At 39.2% G+C, this 21592-nt stretch overlaps 2 protein-coding genes across 9 annotated transcripts in view; one reads left to right on the top strand and one right to left on the bottom strand.

The window, feature by feature from the left end:
• LOC136885536 (2-oxoglutarate dehydrogenase complex component E1) overlaps positions 1-21592 on the top strand; it is a 149438-nt gene that overhangs the window by 24719 nt on the left and 103127 nt on the right. For all 3 annotated transcript variants that reach the window (XM_067158142.2, XM_067158144.2, XM_067158147.2), the window contains exon 4: positions 12288-12449. The gene's annotated coding sequence lies outside the window, so the exon portion shown is untranslated. The remainder of the gene's footprint in view (positions 1-12287; positions 12450-21592) is intronic.
• LOC136885533 (phospholipid-transporting ATPase IF) overlaps positions 1847-21592 on the bottom strand; it is a 266970-nt gene continuing 247224 nt past the window's right edge. For 3 of the 6 annotated variants that reach the window (XM_067158138.2, XM_067158139.2, XM_067158136.2), the window contains exons 14-23: positions 17297-17439; positions 16521-16677; positions 16338-16440; positions 15061-15266; positions 14789-14975; positions 12282-12427; positions 11866-11969; positions 8109-8268; positions 6904-7001; positions 1847-2100 (exon numbers count right to left, since the gene is read on the bottom strand). In XM_067158138.2, the coding sequence (XP_067014239.2) occupies positions 6912-7001; positions 8109-8268; positions 11866-11969; positions 12282-12427; positions 14789-14975; positions 15061-15266; positions 16338-16440; positions 16521-16677; positions 17297-17439 (1296 nt within the window). In that variant the 3' untranslated portion in view covers positions 1847-2100; positions 6904-6911. Of the gene's footprint in view, positions 2101-6903; positions 7002-8108; positions 8269-11865; positions 11970-12009; positions 12195-12281; positions 12428-14788; positions 14976-15060; positions 15267-16337; positions 16441-16520; positions 16678-17296; positions 17440-21592 lie in introns of those variants that run through there. The other 3 variants (XM_067158137.2, XR_010861552.2, XM_067158140.2) reach the window with 3 other exon arrangements.

Below are 21592 nucleotides of genomic sequence, written 5' to 3'. Positions count from 1 at the left end.
GTTTTCGTTTTGAAAGCAATTGCACTGTACTCCTGTACTGACTTGCTAGGCCTAACGAACTAGAGGATTTTCTCACTGCAAGGCAGCAGCTGATGAATTTATGTGTTATTTCCCACACAAAGGTCTCATCTTATCCAACCTTCTAGGGGAAAATTCCTCTGTTCGCAGCTATTGGTTTTCCCTTAGTTTGCCTGGTTTGGTATCGGCCGCCAGACCCTCGGCCAGACAATCGCAGGTGGTATCTATCGTCTACTGTCGCATACGATAGCAGAATATATAATTGGGAAATCCACTGTGTAGGTCAAAATGGTAGTTCAAGAAGAGTGTACATAATTGCCATCGATAAAGTCCAAAGAGTTGGCTTCATCATTAATCTCACAATGGTGTTCGAAACAGCCAACAGTAGTCGACCAAGAGAAGAAATAATATGAAGCAAGTGCAGACTTTTCCAAAACCACATACAGTTTAAAGAACGTTGTAGTCGTGGGACTGCTAGTGGGTGGCAGGAATACCATTCCAAAATTGTTTTCATTTTTGAAATAATTTATATAAAGATGTGGCATTATTAGCATTAAGAAGTTCTCTTCAACTTCCAATGAATCTTTATAACTAGCAATAAATGTCTTGATAAAAAAATATTGTTTTAAATCTTTTAAAATTTTATAATGTAGTATGTCTACTGGTCGGCAACAACATGAACCGTGTATATAAGCATGAGAGGGTTGGTACTGATAAATCATTTGAAATTTTTTTTTTTAGATATTTCATGCCATTGTCATTTTATCACCTACTGAAGTTAGCCAATCAGATCCTTTGTGGGCAAATTCATATGGGCTTTGCGCAGCGTTCTGCACACAGACACATTGTGTACATTGTTTTATTTACAAATGATCCTTGCACTAATAAACTGCCGTCTTGGACTGCTACAAATAAGAAGGAGAAGAAGACTGCAACATTCGCATGTCAACCAACTACCAACACAAAAGAATCACAACATGGGTTCACACACTCGGCTAACGACTTCCACTACAAGTCTCGCTAAACAACTGAACTCCACTACTCCACTACTCACGACTGCCCGGCCAGGCTTCTAGAAGACTATGACACATGTTTTCTCGTAATTTCTAGTGTCTCCAATAGCTTATTTACAATGAAAGGAATTTTCTATACAATTCTAGTGACAAGATTTGTTGTTCTGGATATTACCGTGTGTTGCACAACATTGCATTGGATTCCTACATCATATATACAGCTAATAATAAATTATATACTATTAATGAAGTGTTCTTACATTAAACGAACTCTTATTAATATACATACAGCAAATGTCTCGTAACATAACCTCGCATACAACACACAAATAATAAGAGCACGATTTGTACTAAATAGATTCCGTCCATAACTACATGACATAAACAACTTCATAAACACACCTCACAAGTCATCGAGCTTGATATTTCCATTATTTACCCATGGGTTGGAGAATTGTTTGCTCCATTACACTTGCATCATGGTGCTTTCAAGCTAGTCTTAGACAGCTCACAAAAACCATTTGAATTCGCCTACAAAGCGATCTGATTTGCTAACTTTAGCAGCTGATTAAATAACGACGTGATATTGAATTATTTTTTCAAATTATTTATCAGTATGATAAACCCTCTAGTGCTCACGTTGTTTCCGACCTCCCTGTACACTGTGGTAAGATACTTTGTATCTCCTGCTGGTGTCCTTATAACTCTATAGTGATGGAGATCTTCGGTCTTGATGTGGAAAGTGTTGATAACAAGATACTGTATCAAAATTTGTGCGGGAAAGGATCACTTAACTCTGTTATGAAAAAATGAAATAGATGAAAATTAAAAATAGTTTGTATTTCATCAGTCACTTCATATTTACAATATGTACATACTCAATAAATAAAATATATATACAAAAAACACAGTCCCAATCCAGGGGTGTTACACTCCTTGGAGTCAGTCAGGAAAGGAACCAAACAGTTGTTCCCAGCGGACACGTTTCCGAGCCTGGAAACGGATTAAGCTCTGTCTCAGCTACTCGGTACTTCTTGTGTCTGTAGTTTGTAGAGTAAAGGTTTCATACCTGCAAAAAGAACAAAGTGAGGGACTCAGTTTTAGCACAAAGCCTAAAATATTCAAGACGATCCACCATCATGTACGTGACAAATGGATCATTACTTCATAGATTTGTCACAGCTGGAGCAGATCGTAGGTTGGCGAGTGGCTAACTTCTTGCCATCATTGCAGAAAGTTTTGTCAAGACTGACTAATGAGAAGAGGTGAAAGACAGGAGTACTTGTACTGTGTGCAACGAAAGTGCTGTTATTTGCGGTAGTGTTGGAGCAGGTCCTTCTTGTGCTTGTAAAGCGAGTTCCCATACATCAGCCCTCTAAAATACTGAAATGTGTCATGGCTATCCAACAAAACCCAAGAGAGCCTACTGTCACACTACTCCCACATGACCCCATTTCACTAGCAGTCAAACATCTGCCTCTCAGCTCCACTACACCAATCAGTCAGCCTTCACAACGCCTACTGCAACAATGGTAAATGTCGAACTCTGATCACACCAAGATGAGGCACAACAGCACAAATGGATCATTGTTGGTTGAATGAAAGTCAGACATTGAGGAGAAATTCTTGTTTTGTCCTGCAAACTCAAAACACAATATCAGCAGTAGCTGTGCCTTCCTCAGTGACAGGAAGTGAGGACTTGCTAATAGAACATTACATCGCTGATGGGCCTTGATCTACCAAGCGGCTGTTGCCCAAAGGACTGCAGATTCAAGGAGATGGTGGTCAGTGTGACCAGCCACCATCTCACTGTCACATGGCTTCTCAGTTGCAGCTATCAGTGTAATAGTGGCCTAACCCACATTTTGGGGAAATTGTGATTTCACACACATCTCTTCATACCCTACCATCATGTCCTACAGTGGCCATGATGCATAACGTGACAGCACAAGATGTTGTTTATATGCACCATGCACTTCCATGTACATCTTGCCCATCCAACCAGTGTGCAGTTATTACATCAGACAAGTTATGTAATCATGTTATAAGAGCCCAGTCTAGCTGGTATATGTTATAACACTAAGCCAACTACAGCAATCACGGATGCATCAGAGGGAGATCATAAAGAATACATGAAGGTTAAAGGACATGTTGTTCCAAAGAAACGTCTCCCCCTTGGAGCATGCCTGTATAAGAATGAACATTTTCAACACTTTTTACCTTAATATCAGCAACATCTATTCGACTCTTTCTACATGTTAAATAGTTTCGACCTGCATTCGGTATATATTTTTGCTGTGGTGAAAGTTGTGTCTAAGGCATGTGCATATGATGCCCCTGGTACAACTGAGAAGCGACGAGGAACAACACAAATATACCATTTTCATAATGAAGAGGGACTTGAAGTTAAGGTGTGTAAAGTATTCTTTAAGAATATTTTGCAAATAATAGATGGCAGGTTTACAAGGTTCTTTCACAAAAAAAAGTTAAGGAACACCCCTCACCCACAGATAAGAGGCACATGCCCTGCTAAACACAAATGGAAAAGACAGTTCAAGTAGAGAACTTAATAAAACGTTTTCCAGCATATCAGAACCATTATGAATAAAACTGTCACCAGACCTTATAGTCTGAGAAAGTTATATCATTTATATCAATCCGAGCATAGTGATCTGGTTTCATACTATATTTTTGGTGATATTTTTAATAAATGATTTCATCTGTCATTTCATCCTCCCGTAAGTTATTCTTGCTGAAAATGTGACTTTTATGAAATCAAACTTGACACAGCAAACACTGCAGAAGAGAAAGGTTAAATGGGGCGTGAAACTGAGTTGCATGAATGTAAGGCGGAGAATGCACTGACAGGAATACTTCAGAATTCAGAACGGCAAACGGCGATACAACTGTTATTGCATTTTACCAATACTTTACCAACATCGGTACTAACAAGAGGTATATGTTACTAAGTAAACTGACTAACCCCATGGCACTACAGCTCTGAAGGGCCTTGGCCTACCAAGCATCTGCTGCTCAGCCCGAAGGCCTGCAGATTACGAGGTGTCATGTGGTCAGCACGACGAATCCTCTTTGCAGTTATTCTTGGCTTTCTAGAATGGGGCTGCTATCTCACCGTCCGATAACTCGTCAATTCTAATCATGTAGGCTGAGTGGACCTCAAACCAGCCCTCAGGTCCAGGTAAAAATCCCTGACCTGGCTGGGAATCGAACCCGGGGCCTCTGGGTAAGTGGCAGGCACGCTACCCCTACACCACAGGGCCGGCTGTCTGTTACTACAAGAGGCAATTGTGGACGTTCTGGCGTGGAGTACACGACTTATGTACATACAAAGCTACTATGTAAATATGTATGTAGTGAATGCGATGCATCCAGGGGCCTCATGGAGATTGGATTGTGCCTCCTACTGTACATTAAAAATAACATCAAAACAAAGAGACTGATTATGTACTCAAATCAATGTGGCAGTCAAAATCGTAATATAAAAAAGACCTTTTTGTGTCAATTCATGGTTGTTATCTAGACTTCACACCAGAAGAAATCTACCATAAATTCTTAGTCAGTGGCATTCATACCTAACATGTGATCAGGACTTCAGTATCATCACAAAAAACAAGAAATTTCACCCTAATATACACACCCTTTGACTGGATGAATGTCATTACCACTGCGTGAAAAAAAGGACCTGTTCACCGCCACACCTATGACAAGGAATGACTTCATGTCCACATTACGTATAGAGAAAAAAGATACATAACTGAAAAGTGTCTAGAGTGCAATGGCCGAATATACAGTGGCTTCTTTATAAATATTAATGTAACCCACTCCCCCCCGTATAACGTAATACAAGTATTCCAATGAGCTATATGTTTGTTCTGTTTGCTGAAGCAACTTTTGCAAAACGTGGGTTGAAAATAAGGATTGTGCTGCAATTCGTAACTACCGCTTCTTACTATGTCTGTTATCTTAATGTAAGGACATCTGTACTGCAGTTTGCAGGCACCATTCTTGTAAATTATGATGATGATGAAGATTAACGCCATATTTGTTTGCTGTCAAATATCTGAATAAAGTCTGTATTGCGATAACGGACTATTCCACATGCACCCTGTATTATGGACAAGTGTGCCGAAACAATCACGGCTGATCCCACACCAAAACAGCCAATAATTCACTATTAACACATGTACTGAATGTCTGACCACCGTATACCATACCATATTATGTGCCGCAAACACTACCTTACATGCCAGTTACCATACCCACAAACCAGACTACTGATGTGCTGACAGCCTCAATTGTTCTCACGTAGACTGAGTAGACCTCGAACCAGGCCGGGACTAAGTGTGGGGCCAGCTTCATTTTCAACACGAGTGGGAAGTGAAAATGAAATGTCCTGTGGCCTCCGGAGAGGCCTGGTGCAGGTCTTTTGATTTTACACCCATAGGCGACCTGCGCATCGTGATGAGGATAAAATTTTGATGAAGATGACATATACACCCTGTCCCCATGCCAGGGTAATTAACCAATTATGGTTAAAATTCCCGAACCTGCCAGGAATCGAACCCGGGATCTCTGTGGCCAAAGGCCAGCACGCTAACCACTTGGCCATGGAGCCGGACGAGTGGGAAGTAATAACATTGTATTTGTCGAAAGGTTTGGCTACTTATTACATGTTATAAATCTCATTTTGGTCTGTATTGAAAATTTACAGTTCAAAAACAATAAAGGTGTTTTTTAATCCACCTATTCAATACTTTTATTTTCACTTATAGTGGTTATATAAACAGACTATCAGTTAAATGGGACATGTTTTGCCCTCAATTTAGGGCATCTTCAGCCTAAAAACAATCTTCAAGAGTACATTTAATATTAAATATGGAAGCTAAAAGTTTAGCTGGTTACTAAAAATCGGGGCATAAAAATGTGAAAAATGATACATTATACAAACATGTTAACAATGATTAAACTATAATCTTGTCGGAGGCTGAAACTTCTTCCATTAAAATTCTAATTAAAATAGTTCATTTAAAATTGTTAGTGGAATATCAAAGTGATAATAACATAATGCCAATGACATGAGGGCGTGTTGATGAATTTGTGAGCATAAGGTGAAACAGAAGCATCAGTTCCTTGAACATGTTGTATTTATGACATTCATGTTTGTGCTTGTGTTCACGCCCTCATGTCGTTGGCATTATGTTATTATCACTTTGATATTCCACTAACAATTTTAAATGAACTATTTTAATTAGAATTTTAATGGAAGAAGTTTTAGCCTCCGACAAGATTATAGTTTAATCATTGTTAACATGTTTGTATAATGTATCATTTTTCACGTTTTTATGTCCCGATTTTCCGATTTTTAGTAACTAGCTAAACTTTTAGCTTCCATATTTAACATTAGATGTACTCTTGAAGATTATTTTTTGCTTTATGTCACACCGAAGACACAGATAGGTCTTATGGCGACAATGGGATGGGAAAGGGCTAGGAGTGGGAAGGAAGGGGCCGTGGCCTTAATTAAGGTACAGCCCCAGCATTTGCCTGGTGTGAAAATGGGGAACCACAGAAAACCATTTTCAGGGCTGCCGACAGGGGGGTTCGAACCTACTATCTCCCGAATACTGGATACTGGCCGCACTTAAGCGACTGCAGCTATCGAGCTCGGTTAAGATTGTTTTTAGGCTGAAGATGCCCTAAATTGAGGGCGAAACATGTCCCATTTAACTGATAGTCTGTTTATGTAACCACTATAAGTGAAAATAAAAGTATTGAATAGGTGGATTAAAAAAACACCTTTATTGTTTTTGAATTGAGGTTTGGCTACTCCAAGTATGAGGAAGGGACTCACCATTAATGTCAGCTGTTAGGTGAAGTGCGACGGGTAATACTGATCTTGCCTCTCTTCACGTTGTATATGGTCTTGAAGCAGCGTCTCCAACGTTTGTTCTGGAAAAACACAAAACACTGGTTAGAGGGTATGATATGACTGAAAAGTAGACAGTTCCTTGATTTGCCTGGTGAGCACAATATGCTTTATAACTATTTAAAATGTCTTTCTAATGTGTATAGTTGGCTGAGGATGACCCAAATAGGATTGAAACATACTTTTTTTAATGATTAAATTTACCAATTATTAGTAGTATTATTGTCTTTTGTGTAATGGAAAGGTGGACCCACAAATATAAATTCTTTTAGAATTAATATTCAAGAATTGTCAAGTCAACATAGAACAATATGAAATTTCATCGATGTTGCTAACCAGGCAAAAATACACAAAGAAAAAGAAATATCTTCATCAAAATAGCAAAACATTTTTAACACATCTCCTTTTTAAAACAATGTTTACTAGACAGTCTGACTTGAAAAGTTATAAATTCTGTATCACAAGAGGTTCAAGAGAAACACAAATTGGATCCAAAGAGCTCAGTCTAACATCAATTCTTTACAGCTTAACAGTGAAATAAAAAATTTTCACAAAAGGACGAAAGAAATTGCAATGTTTTATAGCGCTGGATCTCGTGGGCTTAAACTTTGCACTTTTATGACTTTGTAAGGCTTAAATTTCAGTTTCTAACTGCCTGCCTTACAGAAGAAAATTAAACCTCCTTTTGCTCAGTGACTTGCCTTGAAGATTTCAGGTCGATCGCTGAAGTCTTTCACAAATATCCTGAAGTTGTTTGACTAACTCATCTTTTGTTTAGCACTAAACTATAGTTTTGTATTTATTTACAATGTTCTTAATTACATAACATGTTGGCACTCGCACTCCAGGAGGTTCTCTTCTCACTCTCCCAACAGATTGGTGCTTTAAAAGTCTACACCACCTTAAAATATGCTCTCAACACTTAATTCAGAAGCCATGATAAGGCATGCACTGCGGGCCAGTATAAAGAGCAGAACTGTCGCAAGTGAAGTGGGGTCTGCTGTTGACGGTTTGAGCAGTATAACAATAGTAAGTGCTCAGATAGGAAGGACTTCCTTCAATAAAATCATCACTGTTTGGCTCCCTTGTCCGATACAAATACTTGATATAATGGTGAAAAGTGCACTCACCTTAATCCAAGAGAAGAGTAGCGGTAGGTAGCGCTGAAGTGTGGTCCAAAAGAGATCAGGAATGAGGCACATTACAGTGAGTAACATCGACATGAACCAGAACATGGGAGACATGAGCAGCTTGGTGTAGACCAAGTACATACTGCCATCCATCATGGTCCTACAACACACCATTTCCAGAAGTTACATTAAGGCTATATCTTTACATTTTTTGGATGGATCATCACAGAATTATATGATTTAGTCCTGGGAGTTAATAACTATTTCTTTAATTTTTTACAATTTGCTTTACATTGCACCACCAGATACAGTAGGTTTTATTGGGACAATGGGCTAGGTGTGGGAAGGAAGTGGCCGTGGTCTTAATTAAGGTACAGCCCCAGCATTTGCCTGGTGTGAAAATGGGAAACCACCGAAAACAATCTTCAGGGCTTCCGACAGTGGGGTTCAAACCTACTATCTCCCGAATGCAAGCTGACAGCTATGTGAGTCATTTGCTCGGTAATAATTCAATGAAATATATAATTATATTTAGAGATATGTGGGAAAGGCTTTTGAACTGATAATTACCAAATAATATTTAGTTCAGAGGCAGTGTGTAGTTTAAAGTCACTTGGTGAAGAGTTGATGATCAGGTGAGTTGGCCGTGCAGTTAGGGGCGCACAGCAATCACATAGTTAAATCTTTGTTGACTTTAAAAACTAATGTTAGTAAAGGACGTATGGGTCGGAGAGGGCGGGGGGTGTAGTGTGTGACAAGGGAGGGGGGGACGGTTGTTAAAGACGTTAAACTTTAAAATGAATTAAAATACTTTATGCTGTTTTATCTAAGCTTTTGTGTATGCAGCTGATGATGATCGCAAAGCGATCAAAACATGTCCTGTTATTCTTAGTGATTTTATAAATTGCCTAAGGCAAAAATAAAAGAAAGGTATCGATTAGGTGGAAATATTATCTTACATTGAATAGACCTATCTGTGTTGGTGCAACATAAAACAAATTGAGGGGAAAGAAAATAACAAGAGGTGATGCAGATTTCAGATGTTTCTTCATCTTATGTACGTCATGCCTTGGTATCAGTTTGGTCTGATGAGGTTTTTGAACTGTCAGCTCTCACTTTTAACTGTGAAGAAAAAAATTTAACATTTTTAAGAATAATTTTAATATTTCAATTAAAGTTCAATTTTAGGTTTTAATACAGATTTGAAGCTCAACTGAAGAACTATATATATTTGCCTAAGTCATTATCTCCAGTCTCAAAAGGTTCTGTGAATTCCATCTGGTAAAGAGATGGTGTATGTACATTAGTTTAAGCTTTCCCATACGCACAAGCTGTGGGATACAAGGAGAGTAGGCCTAACTGTGATATGCAAACATCGGAGAAGAAATGAAAACTTTTTTCTTTAGTCTAGTTGGGAAGGTTAAACACACCATGATTAGCGTTCAGTGAAGTTTAACATGTTACATTATAAATTATAATACTAGTTTTTCAATAAAAGCCAAGCTGTGGTGAAAAAAAAAAAAAAAAGCCTATGGACAAAATGATTATCTTGATGTTCAGTCTTGGGCAATCTTAGTAAACCTTCAGAAGTTCTGTTAATACCTGAGAAAAAAGAATATATAACAGTGACTGAACTAACGTTTCAGGACTGCCAACATAGATTCAGACTGTAAAATTAACAGCCAGTTTCAGTAGCAGTGAGGCATCAGCAGAACATGTATTTGATCTCTGTGCTGTAGGAACTCGTTTATATGATTAACAAACTACAGCATTTTCTGTATTGACACACAGAATCTGAATTGTAAGAAAATACACACATCAAAAAATGTTTTGCATCGCCTCAAATCAAAGAGTTCCTGATTTAAAAATTAAAAAACCACACAAACGAGAGACATTCAGAGGTACCAGATCAGCATTTTTTGCCAAAAAAAAAAAGAGAGAGAGAGAGCATGTACAAAAATACAGCTTTGCTTTCTTAATATGAGTTACTGAATATTGCACTCACCAGTACCTTAATACTGGGGGAACATGACCCCTTTATGCCTGAATTTGTTTTGGCATACTGTCCACTAGTTCATCAAGGTAATGCTGGACCAAATTGTTCCACTTCTCAATGATTGCTGGGTTGTGAAGTCTATAAACAGTCTTCTTTAATTTATCTCAGACATGTTTGATAGGGCTCATGTCCTACACTCTAATCGAGCAATAACTTGATCACAAAATGTCATTAACGAGAACTGCACTGTGGATATGTCCATTAAAACAAATTCTCCAAAATGCCACCGGGTCGCTACGGGTTGGAGGATGTCGTTTCTGTATCATACAGCCGTAGCATTGCCCTGCCTGACTAATGCCACCCTAAAACATCAGGGAAACATCACCATGTTGCACACCGAGAGGTAAACCTGACCCAAATGCCTCTAACCATGTTGCTGACGATTGTCGGGAACAAGTCTTTTGCGACAGGATTTTATGCTGAATGGTCTCTTTACAATTAACATGGAGTCTTCTGTACTGTGCCCCATGATGTCTAGGTCTGAGATCTGGGTCTCACTGTGGGGGGTTGTGAGTGAAGCGTGCCTTGTGCAACCTGTTTCTCAGAGTTTCATTTGGAATGCAGCAACCGGTGGCCCCCACAGATCATTATTCAGCATGGTCGCATTGTGTTGAACGTTCCTCTGAGCCAAAACTGAAAGGTAACGGTCATCGACTGAAATTGTAGCCCTTGGACGACCAGTGCGAGGCCATTCATCAACAGTTCCTATCTACCGTTTCCAAATTCGAACCACAGCATTCTGATTACGGCCCACATGTTGAGCAACTGCCCTTGTTGACCGTCCTTCTTGACATAATGTGATTACGTAAGCACTCTCACATACCGACACCGCATGTCATGCCATCCTACACTCTCGCTACACGTCTAATGCTTCCACATTAGTGCTACAACTTCAATTGAAGTACTCCCTCCCAGTTGAGCGTGGGAGTACTTGCAGTTTACAAACATCCTTAAGAGTCGCCTTACCAGTCTGCACAGGACAGACCAAGATAGCAACACAGGGATGATTCAAAGCGTTTTTTGATCTGTATATTTTCACTGTCTAAAACACAATGACCATCCATCTAATTGATCTGATGAAATATCAGACAGAATTTTATTTAAACTTTGTGGTATTGTAAGAGAGTGAAAATGGAAAATTTAGTCATCTTCGGTACTGATATAATCTCACCAAATTATAGTAAGTATTACCGTGTGAACATAAATTCAGGAAAACCTGTAATCTAATCTCAGCAAGGCTGACTCACCTTATGCACAATGCTGCAAAGAAATGCCTGAAAGAATTATCTTTTGATGTTGAAGGGTTAGTTCTGAAACTGTTCAATAACTTTTCCTCCTCTACAAAAAAAAAAAAAAAAAAAAAAATACTGGCATTGCAAGTCTAATGCTGTAGAATGGGTTGAAGAAGCCACAGGGTACATCTACACAATTACATACCGTTATGCTTTGTAGGGTTCAGTCTGCAAGCCTCTGTAAATTAACTAAGCACATCCTTGTGGCATCGTGTAGTTCTACACCTTGCATCTTTAAATCATTTAAAAGTGAATCTCTCTCTGCTTCTCTTACCTTCCACAACTGAGGTATTTAGTGCTGACTGCTGGTATAAAACTAAGTTACGAATAAACCTTACAGATGAAGCTGTACTTCAGTGAAAAATAGGTTATTTAATATCTCTTGGAAAAAAAAAATTCTGAAACTTACATAGTGATGGAACAGTACATGATGGCGACGTACATGAAGCCTGCGATGGAGACTGCGACTGCCATCAGGAATATAACCGTCCAATAACGACTGTGTAGCACCAGCTGGAACAAAGACAGCATATTCTATTTTTATCACTATCCTTCTCTTATTATGTCAATGGCTCCTGTGCCAGGGAACTGACGGTCAACTTCGTTTACCATTGGTTCTGCTCACCTTTAAAACAATGTTTTGATAGTTTATTGTATGAAGACATCCACAGCATCTTGTATTTATAAGTGTTTGACTGGTAACATGACACAGGCAAACACCTCCTCTGTTAAATTAAACTTTACAGTATTAGTTATATAGTTTTTGTCTGGTTTTCCTTTCTTTTTGAATATCACATCAACTAATGTCTTGTATGTTTGTGTTACCTTGAGGTTTGCGACCACAACCACGCTGTGGAAGATGAGAGATCCAAATGCCCACTGTTCGATGGGCTTGTTGTCGTACATGATGACAGGATTGGTATTCAGAACGATGTGTGGTACGTAGTAGAGGACTAGAGAGTGCCACAGACCTGCAGAACAACAACGGCAATGGTAAGTCCCACTGAATTACGTCAAGAGAAATAGAAACAATTGCATACAATGTCGACTTCCAAGAATTGTATGGTCTCAGCTTTGAACTGAATCTATCTAGATAACAACAACAAGCCCTGAGCTACCATTCAATCCCAGTTAGGCTCACTATGTGTCACTTACAATGTCCCATTTTATGTTCTACCAGATGGCAGATGTTGACCAGAGATCATACGACATGGACTCTTTCCTGCCTTTTAAAAATGCGACTACCTCGACGATGTTGGGGTCTACCATGATCCAAAGAGGGACTGTGTAGTCAGTAACCCTTTCTTCTCTTTCATCATATAACCCAGGGCATTTAAAATGCTTTCCAAGTGGCTGCGCGTAGCTATTCACTTGTATTCAGGAGATAAGAGGGTTCAAACCCCACTGTCGGCAGCCCTGAAGATGGTTCTCCGTGGTTTCACATTTTCATACCAGGCGACGTACATGAAGCCTGCGACTGCCACCACGAATATAACCGTCCAATAACGACCTTACTTGAGGTCATGGCCACTTTCCTATCCCATTGCCGCCTATCTGTGTCACTGCAACGTAAAGCAAATTGTAAAATTGTTTTAAAATGCTTTTCTGCATCCTGGCAGGCCATTTAAACACTGTTCTTTAAATAATAATAATAATAATACGTGATCCATTAAACACATTTTTCATACCTGAGCAGTAACTTTCCAGCTGGTTGTGCTTGATAATCAAAAAATGATGAAATTTCAATATTGGTAGGAATCACCATAACTACATTTTTGTCCATGACGTGCAGTATGAAAGAAGGGTCTCGTGGACGAATATTCCTGTGCGCTCCACTTATAAATACTATTCCCAGGTATGACTATATCTAATGTATAATCGCTGTAGTTACAATCTTGTGAGCGAGGCGATAAGTCATGGGCATACATGCCTCTACCTCGGGAAATTTTGAATAAAGAAGAGGATAGATCAGTTTTGCAAGTCGCATCAATTTTTATTCCAGAATTACATGTAAATGTACCTATTCTTGACAAAATGTAACCCCCTCTTGACAGAACCGCAAACCATCACTCTCATTTTTGTTCCGTATTGAAAACGGTGATCTCACTTAGTTTGCAAAAGGAGTATATTTATTACCCCACCTATTCAATACAATTAGTACCACTTTATGTGGGGTAATAAATATACTCCTTTTGTAAACTAAATGAGATATACAACAACCCCGTGGCTGTTGTCACCATCACAGTGAGCTCATATAATTCTGAACAAACCCTCCTGACCACTAACGAAGTGCACAACCACTTGAAAACGTCTCTGGACACTCAGTGACAACTATCACCACCATGTAAAGCAATGACAGCTATTCTGCACGTTGGCAAGTAAGGTGGCGATATCATTTTTTGGTATAATGACCCATTTCTTGAAGAGTTGCTGCAGCTTGGTGAGGGTATGAAAATCTTGACGTTCTACACACGCTCAGTGTTGGCCAGTCTGTCTTCTGTAGGAATATCGACGTGCACCAGAGGAGTGTCATGATGGATTTAGGCATTTAGTGCCCCATTTTTGATGGACGTCAGCTCAGTTCAAGCATAAGAAGTGCCGCTTTCCCATACAGTGACGGAACTTCCTCTGTCGAATGTTCTTGCTGAGAAGGTATAGGTGGTCTAAAGCTCTCCAGGTCCCCACACCCTCTCCCTTCCATCTGCAGAACCGAGATTGAACCTGGATTCATCAGTGAAGAGGACATGTTCTTGTGTCCAATGCTGCTGTGTCAACTGGGAGCCAGTAAGACAGATCTGCCTCTCTAAGTCGTCTTCTCAGTGCCCACTCGGTAATATTGGCCTCTCATTGATACCTTTAGCCTGTATGGCTGTGATGTGGCGATCTCTTAACACCTATCCCTGGTTGATGTAGACCTCAGACAACCTGATTCACGCGATCTATAAAAGGTGGTGTGTTCTTGATAACGCCTTATAGCTTGGTGCACAGTTGTGGATGATGTTCCCAGCACATTTGTAACAGCATTCATCATCAATTAGTGGAACAGTTCTTGCAGCATCTTCTGGACTCAAAGTCATCTCGAAAGCAACTTTCATTTACAGAAGCTCATCAAACACTAAATAAAAAGTTTTTGGAATGCATGCAAAGAACGCTAGATACAAGCTCAACAATAAGAAACTACAGTGATATTGAATTAATGTCAAACTCCTTTGTAGGAATTGGTGCCAACAGGGCATAATCTACGGCTTCCATTCTTGTCTTATTTTTGAAACATTAAGGTTGTTGCTTCGTATAATTATTGTGAACAAAGAAGTTATGCAAGTGATATTTACCAAAGGATATCCAGAGGATGAAATGTCGCCACGTCATGTGCACATTGCCTGCAATGTCCTTGTACAACTGTGGGTATTTCAGTAGTGTCTCTGCCGAATGACTCTGCTCGAAGAGGCCATAGATTAAGATGGGGAGTGATGTGAAGAACACGTTGTACAGGGTCAGGAACAAACTGTCGTATAGCGGCTGCAAGCAAACAAACCGAGACATAATTCTAGGTGGCTCTCAACAGGATGTACTTATATCACACGTCACATGAATAAAGACCAACCTGCGTGGAGTAAGCATTGTAGAAAGCGTAGTACACTTGAGGAGTGATGAACACTATGTTCTTGTAGAAGAAGTATTGGACTAGAGTGGAGATACGTTCATAGTACCAATGGCCATGAACCAGAAGGACCTTGCGCAGGAATCGGAAACGAGCAAAGGCGAAATCCGAGCAGCGGACAGCTTGACGGCCTTCCTTACCCATTATACCTGTGCAGAACAGACAAGTTTTACATTTACTGACCACATGAGTAATAAATGTGACTTCTACATCTTACACTAAGCTTGTTAGTGATAAGAGGTATGTGTACTAAACAGTACAACAATTTTTGTTTGTGAAGTGTGCTTTCCTTCAATAAACCTAGCTCTTTGAAGAGCTATCTGGTCTGTTTTCACTCCAATCCAAGTGCAATAACTGTCGTCACCTGTCATCTATGGGTCTTTCTCCAACTTCTTCACGTTTTAGAGTTTCTCTAATGCTTGTGCTAACATGGTGTAAATTTAAAAAGGCTTAGGAAACAAAAGAAGCGCTTAAGTCCAAACATACTTTATTGTCAATCAGCCGTTTCATGTTTTAATCATTTTGTACAGCAGATATTGAAAGCGAGCTCAATATTTCGCAGACAATGAAAGTGATTAGTGATGAAAGTAAAGTTTTAGTGAATCAAGGATGTTACTGAAACTAATATAAGTGAAAATGTGACCAGATTCCTAAGAAAGGTCAGGGTCTGGAGGTGGAAAATGCTAAGACTCTTAGAGAGAGATCAGTAAGTAGTAATATTTTTCTGAAGTGTTGAACATCCGATTTGATTCTGTTGAATAATTTGCATTACATTTTAGATTTTCTTAATTTTTTTGCTCAATAATGGAGGAAATCGTGGAAATCAGGTGCCTGAGAATAAAGGGTAAAAAGTTTTAAACTATAAGAAGAATTTAGAGAATGATGGCTAATGCCTGAGAGAAGAACGAGTTCTTAGAGGTGAAAGCTATTCGAACTGCAGAATAAAATCTTAGTTACATGTAAATCAGACTGAATAAACAGGAAGCTGAAGTTATGAAGGCAGAAAACAGTGCAACAGCTGTAACATTCCATGAATAGGGGTAAAGAACTGATGGAGTCTCTTAGGCAGTTTTAAACAAGGGTTAAGAATTGAGCACCTCTTCTTTGTTTGACAGCACAGAAAGATCTGAACACACAGTTCAGTGATTTTTTAAACTAATGGTTTCATTAAGTTTTATCTGAGAAATGTCACAAAAAGCACCCAAACGAGACACACGTACCGAGTCCAACGTGAGCTTCTTGAATCATAGACACGTCGTTGGCACCATCTCCTATAGCGGCTGTGATGGGTTTTGTAGCAGAGTTTTTCACCAACTGAACAACCTGAAACACAAAAACAGTACAGTTTGTGTAACAAGTCTTTTGGATAAACGTGCCATCTTGTGTGACAGAAATCTTCTCACCTCACATTTCTGAAGAGGAGACATCCGGCAACAAATGACGGCCGTGCAGGACAGACACACATCACGTAGCAGATCTGCTTCCTGCAAGGCCAGCTTCAGGCTCTGACCATCGACTATCAGACCAAACTGCTTCAGCCGCTCTGACTGTACTCGCTCCCTGGAATATATCATTGTCTTTATGACATGCTAAGTCCGGACTAGTTGTGTTGGTAATGATGGCTTTTATAAATCACATCATATATAGAGAGAAGAAGATAAACATAATGCAGGTTGAGAGAGAGAGAGTGGGGTGGGTGAGGATAAGAAAAGAACACATACATGTGATGAGCTTGTTTCTGCTCCAGGGCAGCAAGCTCAACACTCATCTTCCAGACTGACCTGCTTTATCCTATTTTGTCTTTCTTTCAATGTTCCTATCTTTCTGTATCTGGCTTGATTTGCACTTGTTTGTTTGTTTCCATTACTTATACCAATTTTGTTCTTCTTTTAACGTTTTTGTTCTTCCCTTTACCTGTGTTTACTCCTACACTTCCCACATTAAGACAGCCCCTCAATGACCGTTGATGCCTGCCCTCCTGGGAAGCAGAAACAAGCTAGTCAGGCACTGAGAAGTACTGACACTGATCAAGAGAGAGCCTATCTATTTGACGACTTAAGGTCGGCAGGTAATTAAAAAATTAAACTTTTGTAGCTATGCCATCAAAAGGGAGCTGTATGGACTGCTCACTGCGTGTTTTAGCAAAAGGATGGGTGGATGAACAGAGAATGTCACTGACCTGAACATGTTCAAAGACTTGACGCACGAGTCATAGGAGTTGTGGCCTGTGAGGTAGAGCTGTTCAGTGCCGTTCTTGAAGTGACCACATGAGAAGGAGATGTTAACTGCCGTCTCCACCTTGTCGCCTGTCAGGATCCACACCTGCACATTGAAAACAGTCATCTCCGATTTAACAAGACCTTCATATCATAAGGTTTTATTTATTTGTATCAAAAACAACAGAACAATAATAATAATAATAATAATAATAATAAAATAATAATAATACCCCAACTTGTGCATGCATTTGATGTGACTGAGACTGCCTGTGTGTCAAATACGATAACAGGGTCTGATCTGTGGCTAAGTTTTACCAGAGATCTTTTACATGCTGACAGCTTACAACATGGACTCTTATGCTCCCTTAAAAAATGCGACTAGGATTTGCAGGCTGACACTTTACCACCGATATACAATACACTATACAGTAATAATAGAGGGTGGCACATGAAATGTCATACATCGAAAATGGTTTATAAAGTGTGTAAATCTGGGCTGAGAACCATGTCCTTTTGTGAACAGAAACCTTATTTCAACATGAATCAACAGATGGCAGTAAATGTTATGCATGCGTACCGTCCTGCAGTTATACAACATGGCGGACAAAGAGAGGTTGATGCATGAGCAGAAGGTGAAGACTGTGTTGTTTTATGCGGAAGAAAAGAGTTTCGCTCGGACTCAGGAAAGGTCTTGTGTTCATTTTGGTACGCAGTGTAGTGGGATGCTTGCCGACAGACAGTGTATAGACTGCCCAGCCAATCTGAAACTGGAGGCAGTATCATGGAGAGAAAATGGCCCCGTCTCAAGCTGGTCGGCTCACCGGAGAACATTGCTGCTGTGAGAGCGGCTGTGGCTCAGAGCCCCTCCAATTCCATCAGAACGGCCTGTTTTCAGCTGGGCGTCTCTCATCGGTTAATTTAGAGTATACACTGCAGTCTGAGCTTGACCTTTTCGCTTCCAAAATGACAAAAGCTCATAAACTAGCGGTGAGTACAGTTTGCTGCATGGGATATTGCAGAAGGTGATCTCATACTGCACAGCACATGGTTCAGTGATGAGTCATACGTTTATCTCAACGGTGCTGTGAACAAACAGAATGTTCAGTTTTGGGCGAAAGAACGGCCTGACATTGTGCACTAGGTTGAAAGTCATGGTGTGAAAGTGTATGTGTGCTGGCTGCAATTTCGGAATTACTGGGCCAATCTTCTTGAATGACAGAATCAACAGTGTGAGTTAGATGGACATGTTGAAAAAGAGTTTCTGTCAACAGCTCTTTGCAACAAGAATACCAATAGCAAATGTTGTTCTGGACTTCCTGCATGAACATTTCGGACGCTGTGGATGTCCCATCAATATCGCAAATGTTTTTGCGCAGCTCAATCTGGTCACCACATAGCTTCGATCTTAATCTCAATTACTTCTTCTGGTGGGAATATTTGAAGGATATAATCTACCGACCAAACCAGAAAATGTACTGCAATTGCAAGCGGCATTCTGACTATTCCATGGGTAGAGAGTGGTCACAGACATGCAGGTTGTATACTGAGATTGTGGGCATACTGACTAATCATGCACATTCTAGTGAATGTTGTAATGGCATTTTATATTAAATATTCTATAAACAGTTTTCATTGTATGACAATTCATGCACCGCCCTGTATTTTAAAGACAACACACACTATACTTAAAACACATACGAAACTTAAAGAAATGGAATTCAAGAAAAGCACTAAGTGTTGACATATAAGAGATTAACTTAACTCGAAACCTACCTGTGATATACATACAAAGTGGTCGGAAACAACGTGGGCCGGATATATGAGCATTAGAAGGTTGGTCATACTGATAAATAATTTGAAAAAAATAAATCGATATGTGGCATTGTTTTCCTTTTATCATTGCTGAATATCGTTTTGCAAACAGGCTTGAAGCGCCAGTGTTGCTGAATCTGGATGTGACTCAAGACTGATTTGAGGGCCATATTGAGACATCAGCATCAAACACAAACCTTTAAATGCAGGTAGCTGGATACAAGTTGTAGAAATGAAATGGTCATTACCTCAATAATGGTGTATTAGCTCTTCCTCACTATCATTCTGTTTGTGTATGTTCCCTTCCCTTCACATACTGTAATTACACAAGTTGGGTTTCTTTCCTCTTTCCAGCACTTGCCTTCCCCTTTTATGGTGTTTATACAGTTTTCTGCTCTTTGTACACCAGTCAGCAGCTGTCTGCTGCATCATTTTTATGTAGTTATCACATATCATTGCCTGTTAAGCTCCTCATTTCGCTGCACAAGGTCAACTGCTTCCGCATTGAACTTTTACCACCTATGACTTAGAACCGGTTTGACCTTCATATGCAACCTTTGCCAGCATTTCAATACGAGCTTCAATAGCATCATCGAATTTTAACTTTATTCATATTCTTTGCACAATTGCATTCCACATATGTTATTCATCATAACGTTGATTGAATTCAATTCTCTTCAGCATCAAGAATAATTACCTAAAAACTTGTTAAAGACTTTCAAGTGCCCCATTCTAATGTATAATATGCGCGGCCACGTTTTAACATTACTGTGACCATTTCTAACAGACAATTTTAAGTTTTTTAATTGATCAGTTTGATCCACACATGTTTCCTGTTATGAGCTTGTACATTGTTTTCGGACTTTTTAATGCCTTGTGTAAGTATAATTTGTGCCATTGGCTGATGATGACCCAGATCTGGAGTCGAAACTAGTACCATGTATAAACAACTTGTAACCAACAGAATATAATTAATTTTTAATGTAATCTCACTTCAATACGCGCCAATCAATATGAAATTTATATCCCACAATGTAAATTTTTAGCGAGGAGGTTATCATTTCTCTACATGCGCTTCAAATATATTTTCATGATACATATACGGTTAGGTGACGCCGATTGAAGAAGAAAACTGAAGTGTTCACCACAGAAACCTCTGGAGTGATACCATATTTCTCAGAATCCAAGACAACGTTTTTTTCTCCCTCAGAATCTCATGCGAAAACTCAAGGGTTGTCGCGGCCTAGCAGTAAGTTAATGGACACCACTGGCAACTACCGCGGTAACCACGCTGCTTCTCATCCCCGCACCCGCATGCACACACAAAACTCGTTGACAATAAACAACCGCCTCTTTATTATATATCGCTATCCACAACAACCAGTTATACAGTGCCTGTGTGTAATGTCACTGGATCTCGGGAAATAGTGAAGAGAGAATGATGTTCTATTAGCCTCTACAAAAACGTTTCTCAAATCTGCAGAATCATACCAAAACTGATTGCCTTCAAATTTTTAGAAAGGTCGGCTACTCAGTGGCAGAGTTATAATGCGTCTATTATACTTGATGCTTAGTAAAATTAAGTTTTATAGACAGCAGGAATAATTTCGTGATCGATAGTCGTATTGTAAAGATATGTGGAAAAAGTATCGCCGGCAAATTTTCAACGGGTTCTTGTCGATATTATGATGTCAATTTTAAGTTAATGGTCCTTAAACCCACGGAAATAAAGAATAATTGTGAAGCTGCAAAAAAAAAAAAAAAAAAAAAAAATTATATATATATATATATATATATATATGGCACAACGATAGTTAATGTTTTGCGTCTAAAAATAGTCTATAAAACGCATAGGCCTACTGTACAACAAAGGTATTTATATGATTTTACAAAGTACTTTTTGAGCCGGATTTACAGTAAATATTTTGAAGGAAAAAGTAGGGTTCATCTTGGATTCGGAGAAATATGGTACTATATTTTTTTCAGAATGAAATTAAACATACACTTTCACGTTGTATCACATTTCGAAAAACAACAAACAAGTAAGCCATGGTGTGGATATCATCTGCAGAAACGCAAGTTTTGAACAAACTGATTGCCGTTTCATACCGATTTTAATGTGTATTGGGGGGGTTCCAACTTTTACACAAAAATTGGATATAACAACAATTCATTATAGTGAGTAAATATTTTGCTGTTATGAATTCTCGCTATAACGGACTTCTTACTGTATGTGCGACATTTCTTCAATATTAAACATATTCTCTTTCTTTTGTGACGTATTGACAACAATGCTTCCCTCGACTCTTTAACAGACAGACTGATTTGAAATCAACACTCTATTGAAAACAAGGGTTTGAAAATAAGCTTTACATTGTTGCCAACAATCTCCAAATGCATAAGAAAGAAAAATCAACATGGGACGTTATAGTCCACACATTTCT

The sequence above is a fragment of the Anabrus simplex genome, chromosome 14 (genome assembly GCF_040414725.1).
Source record: "Anabrus simplex isolate iqAnaSimp1 chromosome 14, ASM4041472v1, whole genome shotgun sequence".
NCBI lineage: Eukaryota > Metazoa > Arthropoda > Insecta > Orthoptera > Tettigoniidae > Anabrus > Anabrus simplex.
This window is presented reverse-complemented; position numbering and strand designations above follow the sequence as displayed.